The sequence below is a fragment of the Corvus cornix genome, chromosome Z (genome assembly GCF_000738735.6).
Source record: "Corvus cornix cornix isolate S_Up_H32 chromosome Z, ASM73873v5, whole genome shotgun sequence".
Taxonomy (NCBI): domain Eukaryota; kingdom Metazoa; phylum Chordata; class Aves; order Passeriformes; family Corvidae; genus Corvus; species Corvus cornix.
This window is the reverse complement of record NC_046357.1, coordinates 58,979,856-59,002,915: the sequence shown is the minus strand read 5'-3', so window position 1 is coordinate 59,002,915 and position 23,060 is coordinate 58,979,856. Positions and strand designations below refer to the sequence as shown.

The window sequence follows — 23,060 nt, the reverse complement described above, 5'->3', positions numbered from 1 at the left end:
TGTGCAAACTGAAAAGTAACTTTAACTGTAGACCACTGGTATATCACAACAATGTCCACCTGCCCATTTACCTTAGACCACCTGCTCTCTTTGCTGAGCAGGTCTGCATACCGATATGCTTGAAGCCAGTCCTGCTGGAAGGTGTAGCACCACATCAGTTCCCAGTAACAGAGATGATGAATCTGTTTCCACTCTTGCTGGGCTGCTATGCAGTCTTGGAACCTCAACTGCGCCTATGAGTAGTTAAGGAAGAATGATGAAAACTGGCTCAATTACAGCTCCATGTGAGAGCCATGTCTAATTACAGAGCAAATTCTTACCTAGCACCCAGGTGGAGAACACCTGACAAGTAAAATGAGATAAACTTTCCTTTCAGTCTCACTTAAGAGAGAGGGCTGGAATCAACATTGACAATGAATGTGAATAGGGATAACAGCATAGTTAGCAGTCCAACTGATTCTTAGATTAATTAATTGTTTTTCCCCTTCAGGCTGAACACTAAACAAAAACCTTAGAAAGAAAAAACTGATTTACCTTTTCAAAATTTCCTTTCAGTATATCTATTCTGGCAGCATAAAATAGAATAATGGAACCCTTGAAAGGAGATGAGAAAAAGAACCAGTTAGGATTTTGAGCTTAGGGAAGTACATTTCTATTACAAAATTTATTGAAAATACGCACATTTGGAAATTTCTGGAGGTAGGGTTCAAGGAGACTGTCTGCTTCCTGAAGGTTGGCTTCCCCTGTACCTAGAAAACATAACAAACCAACCTCAATGTACTTAAAAAACCCCAAGTTTCACAGATTAAGATTTTGTTTTCAAATCCTATTATGACTTTGATAGATCAATGGATGATGGCTTTTATGTGAAAGCAGAATGACTTCATCATTTTGTGTTTCTATAAAACTAAATTCTTTTCCCAAAGACACTAAGTCCTTTTAAGATACTAAATGTCTGTAAGCAGAAACAGACTAGAATTATAGGAATATTCTTTAAGCTGTTCCATTATAGATCCTAGTTATAAATTTAAATCCCTTTAATTGCTTTAGCAAGCTAGGAAAACATTCCTCAGCTGCCTCTTCACCTAATTTTGAACTCAGTAATGAAATACAAGTGATACTGGAAAAAATGAAGTTCTCCTTAATTTCCTGATGAGCCTGAGGGACAAGGACTGAAATACTTAAAAATTAAAGAATGTGAAAATACATGGCAAAGAAGCATACAGAATTAATTATGACTTTTAGCTCTAAATGGCAAAAGCAATTAATTCTGGGTGTATAGGCTTTTTTCTGGAGATAGTTTTCACAATATCTGATGTTAATTTATGGATAATGACTTTTCTGAACTTAATACTGTTTTGCAATATTTTGCTATCACATATTGAGACAGCCCCACAAATCAAGCAAGATGTTGGTATAATGCTATCTACCCTCACTGTTTCTGCAGACATAGCTTTGTCATGGATATTAATTTCAGATCATAATTAAGTATACAGCAAACTCCTATTTGGCCACAATTTTGAAATTCAGTTATAGAAATAAATCACAGTATCTATTATAAGGTGTAGCATGACTGAAAAGCTACACAGTGGGTCTCACCAAGGATTAAGGAGACGTAAGTATGATAAACCAACAGGGTGAAAGTACACAGAATGGCCCTCAAACTGCTGCCAGATGCGCCTTCCCGTAGTTGGCAGAGGCCCAACTCCTAAGGAATATCACAAACACATGCAGAATTAACTATGAGTATACAGAGTTACTATGAATTTTTTCCGGCTAACCAAAATTCAGTTTTCGTTTCAGATGTAAGTATTTCATAATGCAGTATTTATTATCTCAAATCCAACACAACCCTCTACCAAAACATTTCCGTCACAGCTAATAGCACTCAGGAAGGAGAAGGCTAATCTAACTCTTAATAAAATCACACATGCATTTCAGTGCTCTGGTGAAATGGGAACACCACATGAACCATGCAGACACACAGGTCTACAACCCTTCCCCATTATTTTCTGACTATGAGCCTTTCAGAATAACATCCTTAACCCACATTCAGTGGGAAACTCTCACAATTGTTCCAGTGCTACTTGTTGGTACGAGTCTTCCTTCACAGAAAACCCTGGTTATCCTCAATTCTCTTCCATCAAGTCAACCACTACTTTGAGGTTCTGACCAAAATATTACCTCTGCTGATACATCAATGTCTAAATAGAGATCCAGATTCATGGAGCTTTATGCAGCTCTTAACACATGAGACTTCCCTTACTTTCCCATTTACACCCGCAACAGCTTGACTCTTTGGGGATGTAGAGATAAGCTCACAGCTTTCCTGCTCAAGAGCAGTGACTCCTCAGACACAACTTTGCCTCAAAACAAATATTAACAGATCAGTTTTACTGCATAGCAACTTGATGAATTATAAGAGAATTCAAGCACCACACAAAAAAATTGTGATGATATTTCAAAATCATTTGTTCTTTTTCTTACAGCTTTCATTGTGTTTTAGTCAGGGAAAAATGTTTATTATGGAAGAGCTTCAGCATGAACCAGGTCTTTCAGAAGAAGAAACAGAACGAAGAAGTTTCTACTGAAGTTTAATTTTACAAAAGGAGAACCATATTGTGGACAAGGTAACAGCAATAAGACCACACGGTGACTGTAGCACTAATAACTTGAAGTTTCATTGTGTACAGTTCTGTGGGTTATTTTGTTAGGTTTTTTTGCATGAGTTTTGTTTGGGTTTTTTCATTTCTTATGGGCATCAAAAAGAGTTTTGAAGAGATGTAAAATACTTATAAAACAAGTCTAGGTTTAGAAAACAAGGCTATAGTTACAAATACTTTTCTCATCCATGAGATAAAGATGTACCTAGATTCCAGGGTGACACGTGATATTAGGAAATTCTTTTTCCCAAGAAATGGGCTGGGATTTCAGGTGGAAAAATGTAGAACTGTGATTCTTCCCTCAGTTACTGGTGTGAGGAACGTTAATTTCTGACTACATCAACTAAAAAAGAAAGCTGATATCCTCTACTTAAGGATCAGCAAAAGGAAAGGAAATTGCATTGGAAATATCTCCTCTGAAGTAAACTGGTCATTTCCCATAGTTGTTAAAGAGCAGGGTATCATGTGTGCTTTTATGCCTGTATCGTCTAGCCTACTTATCTTTTCAACAACATTAAAATACTGATAAACAATAGAAATTATACTTTTACTGTGGAATATATGACATTAAATCCATCCAATCTTTTATGTGAGAAAAAAATAATTAGAAAAAACAAGTATCAAATCAAATACCCTATTTCCAGAAAATCCAATAAATTCTAAAAGTCGAAGGATCCTTCCTGGTAAAAGTGACAGCATCTGAAATACATTTAAAAAAAAAAAAAAGATAATTAAAAGCACATACACTTCAAAAAAGAAGTTAAATTGCTACAAATGTGAACCAAAAAGGCCGGCTACTATGTTAAATGCTATTACACATTAGTAAAAAAGTAAAACACAAAAGAACTTGAAAGTAAACGTGCGTGCTCTGAATTCTGATGATCATCCAGCATGAAAAATGTAAGACAGAGTCCAGCTGTACTTCTTTAGATAATGACAGATGTTTCTATCTTCAGCTGGTCAGAATTGCTTCAAAATTGTGGGTCTTTTCGAATGAAAGTATTATCTATTTTAGTATTACTTACAACCTACAAATGTCATCTTCCTTTACCATTATTTCATTTTATTGGGAGTATCACAGAAGCTCTGCTTGTTTCTCCTGTGTGAGCACTGAATTAGCAGATCAGTGAGCATAATGATTTTAGAAGTACCAGCTGTTGCTATCATCCTTAAGCCTTCTATTTTATGCACTTTTGTTCCCTCTGTAACTGCAGCCTCTATATCCTACACAACAGAAAACCACCTATATCCTACACAACCATAACCACCTTTCCAATGAGCATTAAGAAGCAGGTCTACTTGAGAGTCAGTTTTTAGAAAGCTCCATTCACCCTAATACATTCTGCCCATCAAACACTTCTTCTGTTAAGCCTCCTACTGAAAAGACTCCATGAAGGAGAGGTCAGGGCACTGATGAAAACAGTTGCTTGAATTTTAAAGTCTGGTGCAGATAGACCTGAGTTCTTCTGACCATATTCAAAATTGGTCATCTCCAGCCTAGAATGATACAGAAATTAACATGCTGGCAGAAATCAACTTTCACCATTGCCATGGAAGATGTGAAAAGGTAAATGTAGCAAATTGTAAAGAAAATGCAATTTTCTTTTGCACGAACTTAGTAAACTACTGTTCATTCTTTTAACTATAATTATCTATGTCAATCTAGAGTACATCACTGAAGCAAAAGAATGGGATATATGGGGGAGTTAGAATTAAATAGTCACTCCAGGTATTCTGTAACCACAGCACAAGCATCTTAAAAAAATCCTTCTACACACAGATAGATGCAGCTGTTTTTTCACTTCAGAAATACACACATTAGTTACTCGCAGAGAATGAAACAGTTCAGAATAAAATAGTAGAAACATCCCAGAAAGCATGCATGCCAGAAGTTGCTGCTGGTATCATATTTCATAAAACCTCCAAAGCCTATATCTCTATTTTACAAATGTCTAAATGTTAAATCAGTTACAGTACTGTTTATGCAAAGAAAGACAGTCCTACAGAATTAGCCCAATGGCCTTTTTGTAGTGGAAAAAGTCATACCAAGTTGAATGCTCCAATTCCAAGATTTACTCCTCCTTCAAATTGGTAGTACGTTTCATTTTTGCTTTTGTTCCCCTGAGTCATCTGTAGCACCTGATGACATTCTCTTGCGATGGAGAAAAAAAGGAGGGAAGGGAAACACAACATAGAAATTATATTACGTATAAGGACTATGATTGCTACAAAAATATTCCTTTCTATTTTGGGTGCATTAATACCACTCCAACTGCTTATACCAACATTGAAGTTAAGTGTCTTCTAATATCTTACTTGTATATTTGGTAACTTGTCCTAATTTTGAGGCCGCCTTTGATAAAGTTGATCATATTTTCATCCTGGAAGAAAAAAAATTAACTGTATGTACAATATAACTGTATAAATATAGTGTGTTCATTACACGTAACATATACATAAAAATCTTCCAGCTACATTTACATTTATTTATAAGTCAGTGGTCATTGGAAACACTAAAAATGTTTTTCAGTTACTAGATGTGTCTGTAAGACTAACGTTAACACTTGCTCTAAGTTGTCAGGGAAACATTTCTCTGGTGTACGTTACAAATTTTAATACTGAAGAGAGAGGTGAAAAAGAGAGTCCAAGAGAGCACCTTTTAGCAGAACTTGCAATGTATATAAATGAACCAAGAAAGGTCTCCACCAGATGGTGCTGTAGGAACTGTTTAGAACACTTGGAAATGGCGATTCTCACGCACACAAGGAAGCCTACAGAAACTGGCAGAAGAGAAACTGAAGAATCCCCTAAACAGATAAATCCCATCGCTGATCAAAAGTAAGCACATGTGTTACTTAATATACGGGCTTACTAACCTCTAGAAAAACCAAAACAAAACCACGATGTACGTGTCTGCAAAACTAACTTCCTGAAAAGCAAGACAGTATCAGTTCAACAGGATGGTATTTTTTCTCCTAGAGTTCACACAAAAGGGGAACATGTGCTGGCATTTCAGAAATGTACATTTAAATACTTAGGGACAGTATATGCAATGTGGAAAATGAAAAAGCACCAAAAAAAAAGCGCCTCAGAATGATCAAACAAAGGAAATGCTGGCTTCCATAAAAGGATTGCCATTTCATAAGACCCCATCTGTTTTGTCTGAAACACTTCAAGTGTTTCAGTACAAGAATTCTACTTCCCTCTGAGTGGTTACATTTTTGTTATCATCACTATCCTAACATGAATCATGGTCCGCCAAAGACAAAAAATATGGGGCAGGACAGCAATCAGCAGCGTGGGGTATTACAGTCAAAAGCAATACAGAGGTGGGGTTTTAGAGAAAATACACATCTAAGGGGTTTTTTATTATTTTATACAGTCCTAACTCACCTCCTTCAATAACTGTTTCAAAATTCTTTTCATGCTTAAAAAAGAGCCCACCCACCCAACAAAAATACAGAGGGTTGCTTCCACTTGGTTAGTAAAGGAGAAAGCCAGTTATAGGAAAGACTGACATTCCATTAATTTTATTTCCTGACACTTCTGGCCAAATACTGGATCAAGTAGTGCATAAATATTTGCCAAAGGAACTTAATCTGACCTTAGTATCTATGTGCTTTACTTCTTTCTTGTATTTATATTGGAAGAGATTATCTAAAATATATTCAATAAACATTATATATACAATAAACATATGTCAAAAAAGTATGACTAACAACTCCTGTTTTCAGGAATCAAATTTCTAATTGAATTTGAAAACTCTGTAGCATGAAGTCCCTGAACCACAACCTAAATCAACAGCACCAGACAGTACAAAATACCAGATCTCTCTGTGAGCTGAACTGTTACCTCAGCAATGCTAAGGCATGTCCATTTTATAATCATTCATTACTATATTATTCCTGACACCACATCAAAGTGCATAGAGAGCAAGACTGCACCGGCAATTACACGTGTGCATCAGCTGAAGTTTTGCTAGCTGTGACACATTCTAGCCGTTTGTGCAAAAAATGACTTGCACTTTCGAACAACACACCTCCTCATACTTGAACGTATTTTTATACAGGCACTGGACACTGTCTGATGTGATGCAAATCATTTAAACATACCACCTTGCATAAAACACCAATATACCTTAGGGTGATACCTTGGTACCTGAATATCAATAATGTCTTTGCTTATTCACACAAAGAAAGAGAGAACTTTGCTGAGCAGCACAGAATTTACCATACTTTCAATCATCGCCATGAAATAACTAGCAAAAAATTTGGTTTTGAGTATCACATCTATTGTTGGAATTATGTTTTCCAAGAACTAATCCCTGTCCATTACACTGCCACACAAAATCAAAAACTGCCTTTACCTGTACGAAGGTGAGAGCTGCTTTCTGTAATAAGCATTCAGCATAGCAGATTTCAGCATGCATTTCCTCTATATAAGAAAGAAAAGTTATTTACTATCAGCAAAGTCATTGTCAATATTGTCTTCTTGGGGTCAATGGAACAAACAAAATGCTGCCAAGACAAGGGGGAAAAAAAAAAAAAAAAGGCAAAATTCTGCTGTCGCAAATCCCAAGAGAATTCTTCTATTTCCCTTCTTCTCAGACAAAACCTTGTCAGAGCTGACCTCAGTCTATGGCAAAAGCTACTTGAAATCCTGGTAGACGGTCTCCTGTACTTTTCATTGATTCCAAGCTTAATAGCCTACAGCAACTAAGTCTTTCAGCCCTCCTTCTATGTATTACAATAAACTTCTGTAGACGAATGCTAACCCTCACTGAGGTTTAGGCTTTTCCTACATCCACTGAGACATTATGAACAGGTTTTCACCCAGTCATGCTCAACAAACTGAAAGCCCCAGGCAGACTTTCTGTCTTCATGCAGCACTAAAGTACATTCGATTTAACACACATGACACGAGTTGCTCTGCACCCATGCTGCAAGACCAGCCACATGCACAAGGCTGCAGTATGTACAGTGCATACGTGGTGAGTTTGATGTGTCCAAGTATTAAAGAGGATTCTTGTGCCAGGTTAGAAAAAAATGCATACTTGATTCTGCCAGAATCAGAAATAGGAGATCAGCATTTTCAGAGCCATGAACAATGTACTGATACCATTTCCCAAAACACCTTAAGGCAAAACAGACAAGCACAAAACTTGTTAATATATTCAGATTCCAATGTAACTAATGACAAGGATGTATTCCTTCGCATCAATGATTCTTAAAATTTTGGGAGCTGTCTTAAGTCAAAAAAAAGAAATTTCTCTTCAGTCCTATAATGCATTTTGAAAGGCATTCCTTTCTTAATTCATGCATGCTCAGAGACCAAAAAAATTAGGCTGAGTTCTCCACTGAAGCTTTGCATTCAAATTAGGAAAAAAAAGATTATATACATGATTTGCATGTTTATTACTGTAAGACATTAGTCAAGTTACAGAGTTAAGCATATTTGTACACACTGGTAGGGGTAGTTTTGAGGTTTTTTTCACTTTTTAACTATTATAAACCACTTACCTTCACTCAACTGATCCACTGTCTGTTTAGAAACCAGATTGGACAAGGATTCCACCACTGTGCTTCTTTTCCTGAATCTAAATAAGTGTGCACGGACGAAAAGAAACCCATACATTTCAACACAAACCTGAATTTAATTATTGGAATTCTTAATAATTTCCTACCAAAATTTACAGAGATTCTTAGCAAAATGATCATTTGTCAACTGTTTAAATTCTTTCAGTAGTCTAAAGACTTGCATGCCTCTAGGCTAAAAAGCCTACCCAACATTAAATGCATGCTTGCAACTTCAATTAATTTACTTTAAATGTATGATAGCTTCAACCCCACTTCCACTCACTGCAGAGGTGTCTCTGATGCTGGGCAAGACACCTGAACTGGACTTCAAAGTTTTATAAATTGCTTTTTTCTGTTTCTTAAACTTGCACTCAGAATTAGAATGAAAAAATCATAAGGAGGACTGTTTTCAACATAAATGCTTCAGTATTTTATGGTGGTTTATGCCAGACAGAATGCCAAAACAATCACATACTTTACTTCCAAGAGATCTCAACTGTACATGGTTTAATTCCAAAAATTAAGTTTTGACAAAAAACTACAAACAACTCAGCCTTATGAAGAAGCTAGAGAAACAATTCTACATTTAGAAAATGAATGCACTCTGTAAGCCAGGGAGTCACTGATTATAAATACTAAGCATTAGCTTGTAATTTGTTTACACTACTCTTCACATTGACAATTGCGGGATCCTGACAACAAGATTATGACATTACAAGTTAACATAATGCATACAAGAAAACAGTCAATTAAGGTGCATGTAGTTCTGGTAATTCTTCACCTTTGAACATTTAATTGCCTTCCTCTTGCATTTTTATGAGTTTTGCGACAGACTAGACCAGAGTACTTGTGAATTAAAGTTCGTATCCTGCAGAGATGAAATCCTGTATTGCGGCTGTCTAGACTACAGGGACATCTAATCTTCCGACACACCAAACAACATAGTTCAGATGAAACTGCAAATTGATAGCACACCTAAAAAAGATGCGGGAAGTGCAGACCCTTTCTCTTCTTAGATGGTATCTGAAAATGTTTTCTCATTTCCTTTTCTTTTTTTGCCATTGCTAAGATGATGATGTTAAATATCTAACATTTAGCAGTCATTTCTTGGGAGATCATTTGTGATAAAATATGGCCTAACCAATACGATGAAGAACCCATAAAGCAGAAGTAATTTCTATTTTTGTCAGAGGTTTTTTAAACACTTTAGCTTTCACAATCAATTTTCTAAGGTTTCTTTAATTAAAAAAAATAATGATCACTAATAACTTTTATTTTCTATTCTATTTCATTGCTGTTCAAAGAAAGAGCAGAAGCAAAATGTTCGGTTCAGATAATTTCTGATGTGAATAACAGCTCTTTAATTTTAAGTAAGCTAAACACGTTTGTAACAACAATAAAAAAATTTATTTGGTTTTTGTAAGAAACATTAGTACAAGCTTAATTGTATGAGACTATTGGTTCAACCTTTGGAAACAACTTTTTAAAAAAGACTGTTTTCATGCTGAAAGGAAAAATTCAAAATATAGTCCTTTAAATTGTTGGAAAACAAAAAGTCACAGATGTCAATAGCTTAATAGTGTAATGTCAGGTTATGTGTAGGTCTACACAGCGAACCAACCATTTAATTAACTTTAGTGGCTACTAATATCCAGACACAACAAGTCTGTTGTTTCCACAATACTATGTGGAAAAATATCTTCACCAGTAGTAATTGCGTAGTGGGACTTACTCCACCTTTACAAATTTAGACCACTATCATACAGACAAGAGTCTGCTTTAAAAGCATACAGACAGCTGGGGTACCTCACAAAGAGTGCTTACTAGATTTAGCATCTCGTAACAGTCATTGCTTGGGCTTACCTTTGGCAGGTTTGCAAAGCCTCCTTCATTGTAGAAATTCCCACCTGTATATCCTGCTGTTCAAAGGTCATAGCAGCTTGCATAACTAAAATAGTACTGTATCCAAGTGCATGGTACATACTATCTTTGGACCTAGGGAAAACATGAATCTTATGTATTTAAGTGACACTTCACAAATTGCAATACAAAATTAAATGCAGAGGCACTTGTATTAATTTGTGAAAAGACAGAAGAATTAAGCAGGATAGTAACACACATGAGAATATAACCTAGTAATAGCATCTTCCAATGGATGCTGCATGTCTGCCTCCACAGGATAGTGTCACAGCAAATTCCAGAAAATATCCCAATAGGGTTACACAAACATGTAAACTTAATTAATTACCATTTACAGTCCACTGGTATATCTATTTTTAATTTAGTTAAGCCTTGACATAAATAGTCGTTCACACGCTTTCACTTAATGTAAGGACATTTTTCTAACATTATTACGTGATCCAAAGACAAAATCTATATTTGTGTTATAAAAATGTCAGTACACACACATGCTCAGGTCTGCATAAAAACTACACTGAATTAGTTTGGCTTTCAGAATGTAATTATACCATTACAAAAAAAATTGTTGGAAAGGGCTTACGGAGGTCACATACAATTCCAGCAGCATTATTGCCTACTTTAGGTCAGGCAAACTCAGGTTTTGCCTAAGTTTCAAGAAGTTCAGGAAAATGAAGACTGCATACTCCTTTGGCAGTCTCTCTGGGTACTGTACTAGTAATGTATATTCTTCCAGTGTCCAGTTTGAACCTCTTAAGTCTCATCTTGTGGAGACCTAGGCTTGTTTTACCATCCGGCACTTTGGAGAAGGATGCCTCTGCAACTTTCCCTCAACAGATCCAGACTGCTGCTAGATTAATGCCCAACTCTCCTTTTTGTCAAACTGAACCAAAGCCATCTGAGTGAGCCATACATTCTAGATAAAACATATCTTCTAGATATGCTGCTAGCTCTCTATCAAATCATCTCAACATCTCAACATCAATCCTCAACATCTTTTCTTCCTTCTAAATCAAGGAGTCAACTACCAAACGCAAGACAGAAATCTTAAGCAGAGTCAAAGACAGACCTTTGGGCTATGTTTTTATTTCTCAGGTATATCAACACTCTATAATTTTTACATTATTTAAGGACGTAACTTTCAATAAAAGGCTATTTTTCAGTAAAACAATTGCATTTTTTTTTAAAGGCAGCTTTTTGTTTCTTTGCTAGGATAGGTCAACCTTTGTGATATACTAAATAATCTCAGAGTTAATTAGCAAACATCACTTGAAACAAATTATTTGCAGTACATAAAAACACTAATACAAAACAAGGGAGTTTTTTTGTTTTACAGTATATAAAAACACTAATACAAAACAAGGGAGTTTTTTGTTTTACAATGCAAAATGAAATATACAAAAAACATTTGGGCAATATGTGTGTGCATGTATCTAGCAATACACTCAGGCACAATCTTTGCATGTAGAACTTATTTTGCAATACTACCCAAAAATAGTTTTAGCATACACACAAGTGCAGGTGGCCCTTCTCAAAGCATTGTTCTGTTACAAATAACACTACACAATGCTCCAAAAAGAGAGCTTGAGTCTAACTATAGCTAATTTTAAAAGATGATACCCCTGCCTACCACATTCCTCACCTGAGCTCTCCACAGCACCAAAAGCAAACACTTGATAGCTGTGTCATCCTTCTGATGTTTCATTCAAAGCTGTTCTTGAACTTGCTCACACAACACCAACACATCACTCTTAATTCATTTTTACTAGCACTTAACTGCAGAGCAAGAATATTACTTCCCTCTATTAACACAGGCTACATATCCCTCTTGCCAACACATCCTTCAGTATCCTGTGGTTCTTTCAGACACAGACAGAAGAATGGTGGATGGGATTCAGATCCCAGTAAAGATCAGCCACCCTGACTGCCTCCCCACAAAGTCACAGATAAGACAGGTTTCACCTGTGAACCTCTCCGTATTCTTTATCCCTACATCTGCACTGCCATGCTTTTCTTCTCAGCGGAGGAAAGGCAACAGGGGAACAAGCAGAATTAGTCAGAAGATTGAAAGATGAGCTTAGATAAACACCAGACTCAAACATAATATAAAACACAACAAAAAGAGTATTCTTTGGAATAAAGCTGGAGCTTTGTTCCAGCTTTTCTGTACTGTCAAAAGCAGTTTCATTGTAAAAATTATTTGATCAAAGATGCATTAAACAAGGTCTTGCTCCCCAGCTTTTCCCCTCTGCGTGACGAAAGACAGCTTGAATGATAAACTCTAACATAACAATTCAGTGCTTCATCAACAGTTTTTGAAATGGTTTTAATGACCCAAAAAAAAAATTTAAAAAACCCAAATATGGAGAAATGCTTTTGGAAAAAAGAGAATAAATTTAAACCACTATCTTCAGAGGCTTTAAATTAATCTTCAGGTACTAGATACTATCTGTTTACAACAACTTCAGCAAATAACAGAATCTCACCATGGACGAAGTAGTTCCAGCGCTTCAGAGAACTTATTGTTTAGAAACAAGTTCAGTGCCATTGAACATTCTTCCAAAGCACACTTGAGATCCATCTTGGACGCCCTAAAAAACAGATTCTTAGTTTACTTAAATTGTAAATATAAACAAGAAATAAAAACATATCCTTACTTTATGTAACACAGAAGGTCTTTTATAGTGATTTTGGTTTATTTCATTTTCAAAATTTAGCTTTTCAAAACCAAATCATATGCTTAACACTTTATCTATGTTACACAGGTACACTCTCTGCTTATTTAAATGATGTTTATGGCTTTGCCCTCCTATTCTTACCAGAAAAATTCTCAAAACTTATCAGTGTGTCCAAGCTCTCAATCTTTCCCATCAGTTCAAATGCTGTTCCAGACTGTATTCATATCAGAATCTCAAGAGAGGTGACAAGGTAATACTTTCATCCAAAAAAGCAGTAAACAGACACTCATTCAGAAAACAGGTATACTAAAAATAGTCCTGTCAGAAACCTGTAGATATATGCCTAAAGCTTTTGTTCGTCCTAATTCACATCAAGTAAAATCACTTGCACTCGTTTAAGCAGAAGCCGTCTCAACAAACCCACTCTTCGGCCAGTTCTGCCTGAAATACCCAGGAGCACTCACAAATTATTCCATGGGCCAAACTGGGGACAAACTGGACAATCATGGTAGTGATGTACAGCTAGAACTACACAGCCATCAATGTGCACAGCTGGATCTGCAAAAGATAATCTCTCTACAGCTTTAAAACAACAGGTTTAAACTAGATAATGGGCTTTATCCAAGTAAGGTTAAGCAGTGGTAAGCAACAGATCAGGTCAATGGGATAAATATTTAAGTACTGACCAGAGGAGAAGAACTCTGAAGGAGGAATTTCAGAAGAGAACAACAGAGGAGTGCAGCTGCTCTAAATCTAACAGCAACACAAATACAAAACAAACAAAGAAAGAGGTGGACATGAAAATATGACTGGACAGGGGTTTTTTTACCCTCCAAAGAACAGTGTTAAAAATAAAAAAAGGCTCACTTATAAAGACCAGAAGTTTTTTTAAAACACTGAATTTTATTAGCTAATTCTACGAATACCATCTGCTAGTGAAAAAATGCCAAATAAGTATTTTTTAGCTAGATTTAAAGGCTTATTTTTTTTTCTAGTACACAAGCAAAGACCTGAGTTAGTCCCTTAATAACGCATCATCCCTACCCATTGCATGTTCCCATGCTTCTATATCTTCTTTTCACACTTGTATTTAACGAAACTCTTTCACTTCATCCATGCCTAGTTAGAGTACTCATTCCATTTGCTCTGCCTTTCCTGCTAGGAAGAATGGGTTAGTTGTTTTCAAAAGTTTTTCAAGAAGGTAAAAAAAAAAAGGGGGGGGAGGATTTTTCTTCTTTTAAATACCAAATTGGCAGCAGATGTCTTTAGGAGCAAAACACCACCACCACCACAACACCAGTAAATGAAGTTCATATCTACCAGACAGCAAGAATGAGTTTTTATTCTTTCATATTTGCACACTACAACCTATTTGTGACTAGCACTGAAGCAGTGGCCTGTTCCAAGTGGCTTCCCATACAAATGCCAGGGTCCATACCAAGGTGAGTGGAATCTTCAAAATTACAAAGGGCAAACGGCCCTTTTGGTCTCTCCCCCTTGCAGACATGTTTACTAACTTTGTGGTGGGCCAAGAGCTCTGTCAACTATGAGAACAGAAAAACCCCATGCGAGGCAATGTTCTGCTACACAGAGTATAGAGAGTTACGAATAGTCATCTGAAGTCCGAGAGGGAAGAGAATGGTAAGCAAGACATCTATAACAACAGAGTTCACAAAACAATCAGAGGGAAGGTGGATCACTGGTAACTACAGGTAATTTAACAACTTCTATGTTGTAAATCTGCACACTTCCTGTAACCAGAAACTGCTGGAACTTCCCGTTGAAGGAAAAGCTAATCTTTATCCATTTAACACACTATGGATGTGATACCATTTTAGCTACAGTGTGGACAGTTGGCCATCAGGCTCCCAAATCCCATCATACCACCAGCTCTAGCATCACCACAGTACATATCAGTATTTGCATAATGATTCCATAAACAAGGTCTTAAAACAACCTGGCACCATGTCAAAACTATCTCTCCCTAGTTAAATGGGTCAGCAGCAGATCTCTCCAGCACCTGGCTATCACATTCTTCCCCTCTTTTACAGACTAGCTCCCCTGATGCTGCCTGTGTGTGACAAAAGCCTGCAGACAGGGCAAACATTATTCCTTAAGTCCATATATTGACTGTTCCCTGCATCAAGCACACTTATGAAGTTACTTTGCCACTTCAGATAGAAAACTTGGGAAGCTAATTTTCTCAAACTGTTATTTCTGGTAAGTGAATCATGTTCTCTACCAGCGTGTCTCATTCCTGTTTCATTACTCTTCACATACATTTTCTACTGTTTTCCTACATCCTGCAGCAGAGCAACTTAACCAGAAGGATTCATTTCAACTCAGACTCATAACTTGATACCAGAATAATCAGAAGAAAGGAGCGCACTGACTCAGAAGCAACTTGGCTATCTTTGCCGGCATTTCTGTGCAGAGGCTCAGAATAAGCACATTTCCTCTTCTACTCTCAAAACATCACAAACCAATTCTACAGCAAGTTACTAGACTGATGAACAGTTCAGTCAGTAATGCTGACTCACACTCTCTTTCTGACTCATGTAAGTTTCCTTCTATCTTACTTTTTTCCCTACCTCCACATAGTTTTCCTGGAACTGACAGGAACTTTAACATTTTATTCACATTAGATGAGCATATTCTTTAATTTACCCCAGAACAGTTTAAATTAACACTACTTCAGTGATATTATTATGGATTTAACACCTAGTGTTGTGGCTTAACTCCAGCCGACAGCCAAGTCCAGGCAGCCACTTGCTCACTCCCCTACCAGTGGGATCAGGGAGAAAACTGGAAGGGTAAAAGCTAGGAAACTCATGAGTTGAGATAAAGACAGTTTAATAGGGAAATAAAAAGCCATGCACACAAGCAGAGCAAAACAAGGAACTAATTCACTGCTTCCCATGGGCAGGCAGGTGTTCAGCCATCTCCAGGAGAGCATGGGCCCCCATCACATGTAATGGGGACTTGAGAAGACAAATGTCATCACTCCAAATGTCCCCCCTTCCTCCTTCTTCCCCCCACTTTATATACATAGCATTATGTCATATGGTATAGAATATCCCTTTGGGGCCCAGTTTGGGTCACCTGTCCCTGCTGTGCCTCCTCCCAATATCCCACATACATGCAGTCTCCTCGCCAGTGTGGCAGTACAAAAAGCAGAAAGGGCCTTGGCTGTGTACAAGCCCGGCTCAACAATAACAAAAACAGCTCTATATTATCAACCCTACGTTCAGCACTAATTTGAAACACAGCCCCATACCAGCCACTGTGAAGAAGGTTAACTCTACCCCAGCCAAAGCTAACACTTATCCACCCCTTATTCCATACTCTTTACGTCACACCAGGTTTCACGCTTCCCAATATCCCATCACCTTCCCTACTTATCTGTTACAATAGATACACAGACATCACTCCCCTAGTCTGTGGAACACCTCAGTCAAATGTTCATAAAATGCCCACAAAAAAAAAAGTTTGTCGAATTCAGTCACTTTGGCCTTCATCCGTGGTGACACCTTTCCAGCCAGGCAGTGATGTCTTGCCACACTGTAGCAACCCAGATGGGTTTACCCCTAGGTTGCCAGTTATTCTGCTCCCACTGCTGCTAAGACCCCCACAGGGCCACCACCCATGAATCAGCACAGAGGTAAAAAAAAAGAATTGGCCATTTCTCTCGTTCAGCAATGTCTAAGGCCAACTGGACGGCTTTCATTTCTGTGAACTGACTCAATTCATGTTCCCCTCCAGCAATTTCTGTGACTTGTCATAGAGGACTCTATACAGCTACTTTCCCACAAGACAGAAGGATTCATCAGTAAACAAGGCATGTTGCTTCTCAAGTTTCTGAGAATTTATTATATAGTGGGGCCTCTTCAGCACATGTCTGGTGACATTCCAAAAATCTCTGCCTTCTGGCCAGTCCATGATCAATTCTAAATTTCCTGGACAACAAGGGTTTCCTATCCAAACTCCTTATATGATCAGCACAAGCCCTTCACTCCATCTAGCATCTGCTACATGATTTATAGAGGAGACCCTCCCTTTGCCCATCCAATTCAACACAGGTAACCGTGGTGCCAGAAGTTGTATTTCAGTACCAATCATCTCCGAAGTGGCTCTGACACCTTGAAAGCTCCTTTTCAGTTAGAGCACAGTGGGCTTCAGATCCTCTGTATGCTCAGCTCCAAAAACCTAGAGGTCAGCCTCAAGACTCCCCTGGTGCTTTCTGCCAGAGGTTCCAGGTAGGTCCACTCTCTCCAGCCGCAATAAAAAGCACAAGTTTTACATCTCGCCCAAGGGCTACAGTGTGAACTATCTCCTACTTGATTCGTTCAAAGGCTTGTTGCAGCTCAGGGCCCTATTTGAAATCATTCTTCTTCCAGGTCACTTGATATATAAGGGCTTAAAATCAGACTGCAATTTGGAATGTGCATTCTCCAAAATCCTACAACACCTAAAAATGCTTGTGTTTTCTTCTTGTTAGTTGGTGGGGACATCACTGTTATCTTATTCATAACATCCATTGGGATCTGACAGTGTCCATCTTGACATCTGATTCCTAAAAGCTGGATTTCCTGTGTAGGTCCCTTTAGCTTAATCTTGTTTTATGGCAAAACCAGCTTTGGATTATTTGCTTTCTTTTCTCAAAAACCTCTTCTGCTGAATTTCCTCATGAAATGGTATTAATACATTGCAAGTGTTCCAGAGCTTCACCTTGTTCCAGCACAGTCTTGATCAGTCCGTGGCAGATGATACGGCTGTGTTTCCTTCCCATGAGCAGTCGATTCCAGGTACTACTAGACACAGGTGCAAATAAAAGCAAACTGTGGCCTACACTCTGCTGCCAAAGGGATTGAGAAAAACACAAGAGTGTCAATTGTGGCACCACTTGGCTGCCTTTGATTCCGGCTGTTATTGAAGTTCCAGCATGTCCAGTACAGCAGGACTCAGAGGTGGTGTGACTTCATTCAGGCCACAACAGTTTACTGTCAGCCTTCATTCTCCATAGGACTTTCACACTGGCCAAATGGGGCTGTTAAAGCATAAGCAAGTCCTTCTGATCACTCATCAGCTCTCTAGGCGACAAATTAGCATATAAATGGGAATTAGAGAGTCTATGTTGGTGAAATACTGCTTCTGGTGCACTGTTGTGGTAGCAATTGGCACCTGCTGTTCTTCAACCCCAGAACAAAAGGGACATCTGAAATATCCTCCATCTCCAGGACAGGTATGCTGGAAGCCCACTAACAGCCTTTCGAATCCTTGAGATATTCCCTCTCCTGAGATAGTCTATGCCAAGGATGCACAAAGCCTCTGGTCCCGTCAAGACAGGGTACTTCTGCCACTCATTCTGATCAGGTTAATCTCAGCCTCCAATACAGTCAGCTGTTTGGATCTCCCTGTCACTCCAGAAATCCAAATGGATTCCATCCCCACATAGCTTGATGACATTAGGGTACACTGTGCACCAGTGTCTCCTAAAGCCTTGTACTCCTGTGGGGCTGCTGTGCCAGGCCATCAAATCCACACAGTCCAATAAACCTGGTTGTTCCTCTCCTCCCCCCACATGGAGGCAGGGCCCTTCTAATACTGGTCACAAGGTTCTCCACTAATATCTTGCAAAAATGGAACTTCTCTCCATCTGTTACAATCTGATTTAAACCCAGAAGAGCAAAAAAACCTAAGTCTCTGCGTATAAAATGGAAAGAACTTTCAAGGTTCGAAATATACCCAAAAAACATGATTAAAACCAAACAAGGTTAGATGTTGGTGCCAAAAAATTGATATATTTTATTTAGTAGTAAGGGAGGCAAAGAGAAAGAAAGAGAAAAGAAAGAAAAAAAGAAATAGAAAAACGAGTTGTGCGTGGGTGATGGGGGGACAGAAAGAGAGTGACAGAGGTTAGGCAGAAGAATAACACCCTTCTGCGAGTCCCAAGGACGTCTCGTTGATCCCCTCCATCTGGTCTTGGTGGTGATGGTCCCTTGCTGCTGCGCCATGACATGCCGGAAAGTATAGAATCCCATGGATTAATATACTTTTGGCCAGGTGGGAACACCCACATGCCTCCCTTGCAGGGGGGGCCAGTTTGACACCTGCAAGACTCTGGATCTATTGCATCATGCTGCAGCACTCTGGTGCAGTGTCTGGGGACCCCTTGGGGGGCCTTTTATGGGTCATGTCACCCCCTCTGTCCTTCATGTGCGTGCAGCTTCTCCCCAGGTGAAGGGGCCCCTCAGCTGGGCTGGTCTGCACAGCAGAGGATGGGAGTTCACTGCCTCTCACCTGAGGCTCTCCATCACAGCCAAAGCCTCTCTTCCCCCCCACCCTTTGAGGTGAGGGTCTGTTTGAACCTGGCAGATGATAGCCCTGGGGCTGTTGTCTCCACTCCGAAGGTGTTAAGCATTTCTCTGTGAACATATTCCTCTTCCCCAGCTCTGAGTTGTTACTTCATCTGATCTTCATCAGCGAGCAGTGTAGGGCCTCGTTCAGGGTATGGTGGTCTTCTCTGCAGCTTTTGCAATACAGTTTTGCTATAATAGGCAGAAGTTCTTCATGAAAATGTTCAATTCATAAACGATAACATTTCAGTCTCTGACACCATGGAGTCAGTAGTATGATTGGACTTTTCATTCTGCCTGAAAAAGTGTTCATGGGAGACTGAAACAGCAACTTCCCTGGAAAAACTCCTAATTATGGTTGTTTTTCCCTGCAATTCCTGCACCCGTGCATCTAGTATCGATGTAGGTTATCCATCCCACTTCATTGTATCATCTTCGTGGTCCTGCAGGTAAAACCACAGGGTACCCAGTGGGGCGTATCTTCTATATCCTCTCTCTGGAGGAAGAGGACACCTGCTGTCAGTTGGTGAAATACAGGCCCACGCGGAGCAGGACGTAGTCCCTCTGAACTGCCGGAGCTCCTGAGTCAGTTTATCAGTTAGCGTCACTGGTCACCAATCTGGGGTCTATATTCAGTACTGCAGGCACCTTTGTGCTTTGGGAGTCACCTGCTGGGAACAATTAATAATCACATCTTTGTTCTTTTTTCCTCAGAGGAACAGCCTATGGGGGAGACACCTTCTCCACAGATGCAATGATGGAGGAAGGAATACTTTCCTCACACTCCCTGAGTTGCCAGATTGTATCACCGGCTGGTGGTGGTGCATCATCTTTCCAAATTACTGTTGTCAAGGGATTTCATGCGCCCTTGCTGCACTCTGTAGAAATTTCTGCCACATGGGTAATTGACACAAGACGTGGTCTGGATCTGTGAGGACCTGAGCATCGTCCGCATCAAAATACATGATTTCTTGCACAGATAATTCCCTTAGGAATTGAGTAACACTCTCTACTGCAGTTCATCTGCCTAAGTTACAAGGAATATCATCTTTATAGGAATACCTTTCCCCTTCACACTTGATAAGAATCGCCTCCAGAGATTAAAGACTCGTGTCTTTTTTCCCATTGCTTTGTCAATGTCCTTAGCAAGTGATCCCAGCCTGACTTCCTTACCATCTCATTCCACACTGTTGGCTCCATTGTCCCACCAGCAGACCAGACAGGCAATAATACAGTCATGGATGATGGCTGGAATATTTTCATGTCTCCCAGAGCTCATTTATGGATAGGGATCACATCATGTCTCTTCTGGTTCCTGTTATGGCCTTGATAATGGCTCTGAAAAATCGCCCTTGTGATGGTCCTGCTTCATCATCTTCACCCTCCTTGTCCTCCTTGACTGTTTTGACTGGGTGACTTTCATGTACATTTCTTCTGCTTCTGTGCAGGAGCCACTGACACTGACCCATGTTCATTCTCTGCTTCACTGGTTTCAGTGGCAGTGCCTGTCAGTGGGAATAGAGCAGTCATAGTGTCTGTCAGGTGGCTGGAGCAGCTTCAGGGCCTGTTGTCATCTCTTTCTCAGATTTAGAGACCTTCTTTTCCTCCTGCAGGTACTGAGCAGTGTTGAACATGGTGACAGAACACCTTTTTTCAACATTTTACTAGTTTTTCTGGATTCTGCACTTGTCCAGGGGTAAGGTGCACATACTCTGAAAGTTCCCACTGCCCTAGATACTGGCCCATACAACCCCCCCCACACTCTGCCGTTCTGAATTATCCAGATTTCGGGCAGATCTCTACATAATGTTCTTAATTATTTGTCTGACCTTAAACAAGGCCTGAACCATATGCAACAACATGCTGGCTCCCAGCAAAAAAACCCAGGCTGGTTTGAAGGGTAGTCAAATGATGTCAAAAAGCTTTAAAATCTTGACCACTGTAACCAGCCTGGAAGGAAGGAAAAAAAGGAGGAGAAAAAGATACAGGAAGCTGTCTCTCCCATAGGCTGTTCCTCTGAGGAACAAAAAACAAAGATGTGATTATTAATTGCTCCCAGCAGGTGACTCCCAAAGCACAAAGGTACCTACAATACTGAATATAGACACAAGGTTGGTGACCAGTGGCACTATCATATGATATACGCTGATCCTATGAAATACGCCACAGAGAACACGTACTGCAAGTAAAGCACTGCTGGTATAATACAGACAAAATACCACAAGTATCAGAGCAAATAAATCCACATTGTAACCAGCAACTATTAAACCAATACAATGAATGTTTGTAACAATCTTATTTTAACACATTCTGGTCAGATCTGTCCTGATCTCAACCCTTTGTGCCCCACACTGGACACCAAAGGAGACTGTTGTGGTTTAATCCTAGCCGGCAGCCAAGCCCCATGCAGCCACTCACTCACACACACCAGTGGGATCAGGGAGGGAATTGGAAGGGTGAAAGCTAGAAAATGTGTGGGTTGAGATAAAGACAGTTTAATAGGGAAAACAAAAGCTATACAGACAAGCAAAGCAAAACAAGGAATCAATTCACTGCTTCCTATGGGCAGGCAGGTGTTCAGCCATCTCCAGGAGAGCAGGGTGCAATCATGCATAATGGTGACATGGAAAGACAAACACCATCACTCTGAATGTCCTCCCTTCCCTCCTTCTTCCCCTCACTTTATATACTGAGCCTGATGTCATATGGTCTGGACTATCCCTTTGGTCAGTTGGGGTCACCTGAATCATAGAATCACACAAAATTAACTACGTTGGAGAAGACTTTTGAGATCACCAAGTTCAACCTACGACTGAACACCACTGGGTCAGCTACAACATGGCACTAAATGCTACATCCAATCTTTCCTTAAACACCTTCAGGGATGGTGGCTCCACCACCTTCCTGGGAAGCCCACTCTAACGGTCAGTCACTCTTTCTGTGAAGAAATTCTTCCTAATGTCCAACCTGGACCTTCCCTCATGCAGCTTAAGACTATGTCCTCTAGTCATGTCACTGGTTGCCGGCAAAAAGAGCCCAACCCCCACCTGGCTATGGCCTCCTTTCAGGCAGTTGTAGAAAGTGATAAGGTCACCCCTGGGCCACCTCTTCTCCAGGCTAAACACTCCCAGCTCCCTCAGCCACACCTCATAGCACTTGTGCTCCAGACCTCTCATCAACTCCATTGTCCTCCTCTTTACACACTCCAGCATCTCAACATCCTTCCTAAATTAGGGGGCCCAACACTGGACACAGCACTCAAGGTGCAGCCTGACCTGCGCTGGGTACAGGGGGACAATCCCTGCCCTGGTCCTGCTGGCCACACTGTTGCTGATCCAGGCCAGGATGCCACTGGCCTTCTTGGCCACCTGGGCACAGCTGGCTCATGTTCAGCTGCTGTCAGTCACTACCCCCAGGTGCATTTCTGCCTGGCCACTGTCCAGTCACTCTGTCCCAGCCTGTAGCACTGCCTGGGGCTGTTGTGGCCAAAGTGCCACTTGGCCTTGTTAAACCTCATATTGTTGGACTTGGTCCATGAATCCAGCCTGTGCGGGTCCCTCTGCAGAGCTTTCCTATGCTCTAGCAGATTGACACTTGCACCCAACCTGGCATCTGCTAATTTGCTGATGGTAGCCTTAATCTCCCCATCCAGATCATCAATAAAGATATTAAACAGGACTGGCCCCAGCACTGATCCCTGGGGGACCCCACCAGTGACCACCCACCAACCGGACACAGCACCTTTCACCACTCTCTGGCCCGGCCATCCAGCCAGTTCTTAACCCAGCAAAGGGTGCTCCTGTCCAAGCCATGGGCTGCCAGCTTGTCCAGGAGAGTGCTGTGGGAGACAGTGTCAATGGCCTTGCTGAA

The 23,060-nt window shown here is 39.9% G+C and overlaps 1 protein-coding gene across 3 annotated transcripts in view; it reads right to left on the bottom strand.

The window, feature by feature from the left end:
• TTC39B (tetratricopeptide repeat domain 39B) overlaps window positions 1-23,060 on the bottom strand; it is a 76,266-nt gene that overhangs the window by 12,483 nt on the left and 40,723 nt on the right. For all 3 annotated transcript variants that reach the window (XM_039566834.1, XM_010392967.4, XM_010392968.4), the window contains 11 exons: window positions 12,643-12,747; window positions 10,103-10,234; window positions 8,183-8,259; window positions 7,030-7,097; window positions 4,980-5,044; window positions 4,710-4,815; window positions 3,297-3,362; window positions 1,600-1,708; window positions 682-749; window positions 535-594; window positions 72-233 (listed from right to left, as the gene is read on the bottom strand). In XM_039566834.1, coding sequence (XP_039422768.1) covers window positions 72-233; window positions 535-594; window positions 682-749; window positions 1,600-1,708; window positions 3,297-3,362; window positions 4,710-4,815; window positions 4,980-5,044; window positions 7,030-7,097; window positions 8,183-8,259; window positions 10,103-10,234; window positions 12,643-12,747 — 1,018 coding nt within the window. The remainder of the gene's footprint in view (window positions 1-71; window positions 234-534; window positions 595-681; window positions 750-1,599; window positions 1,709-3,296; window positions 3,363-4,709; window positions 4,816-4,979; window positions 5,045-7,029; window positions 7,098-8,182; window positions 8,260-10,102; window positions 10,235-12,642; window positions 12,748-23,060) is intronic.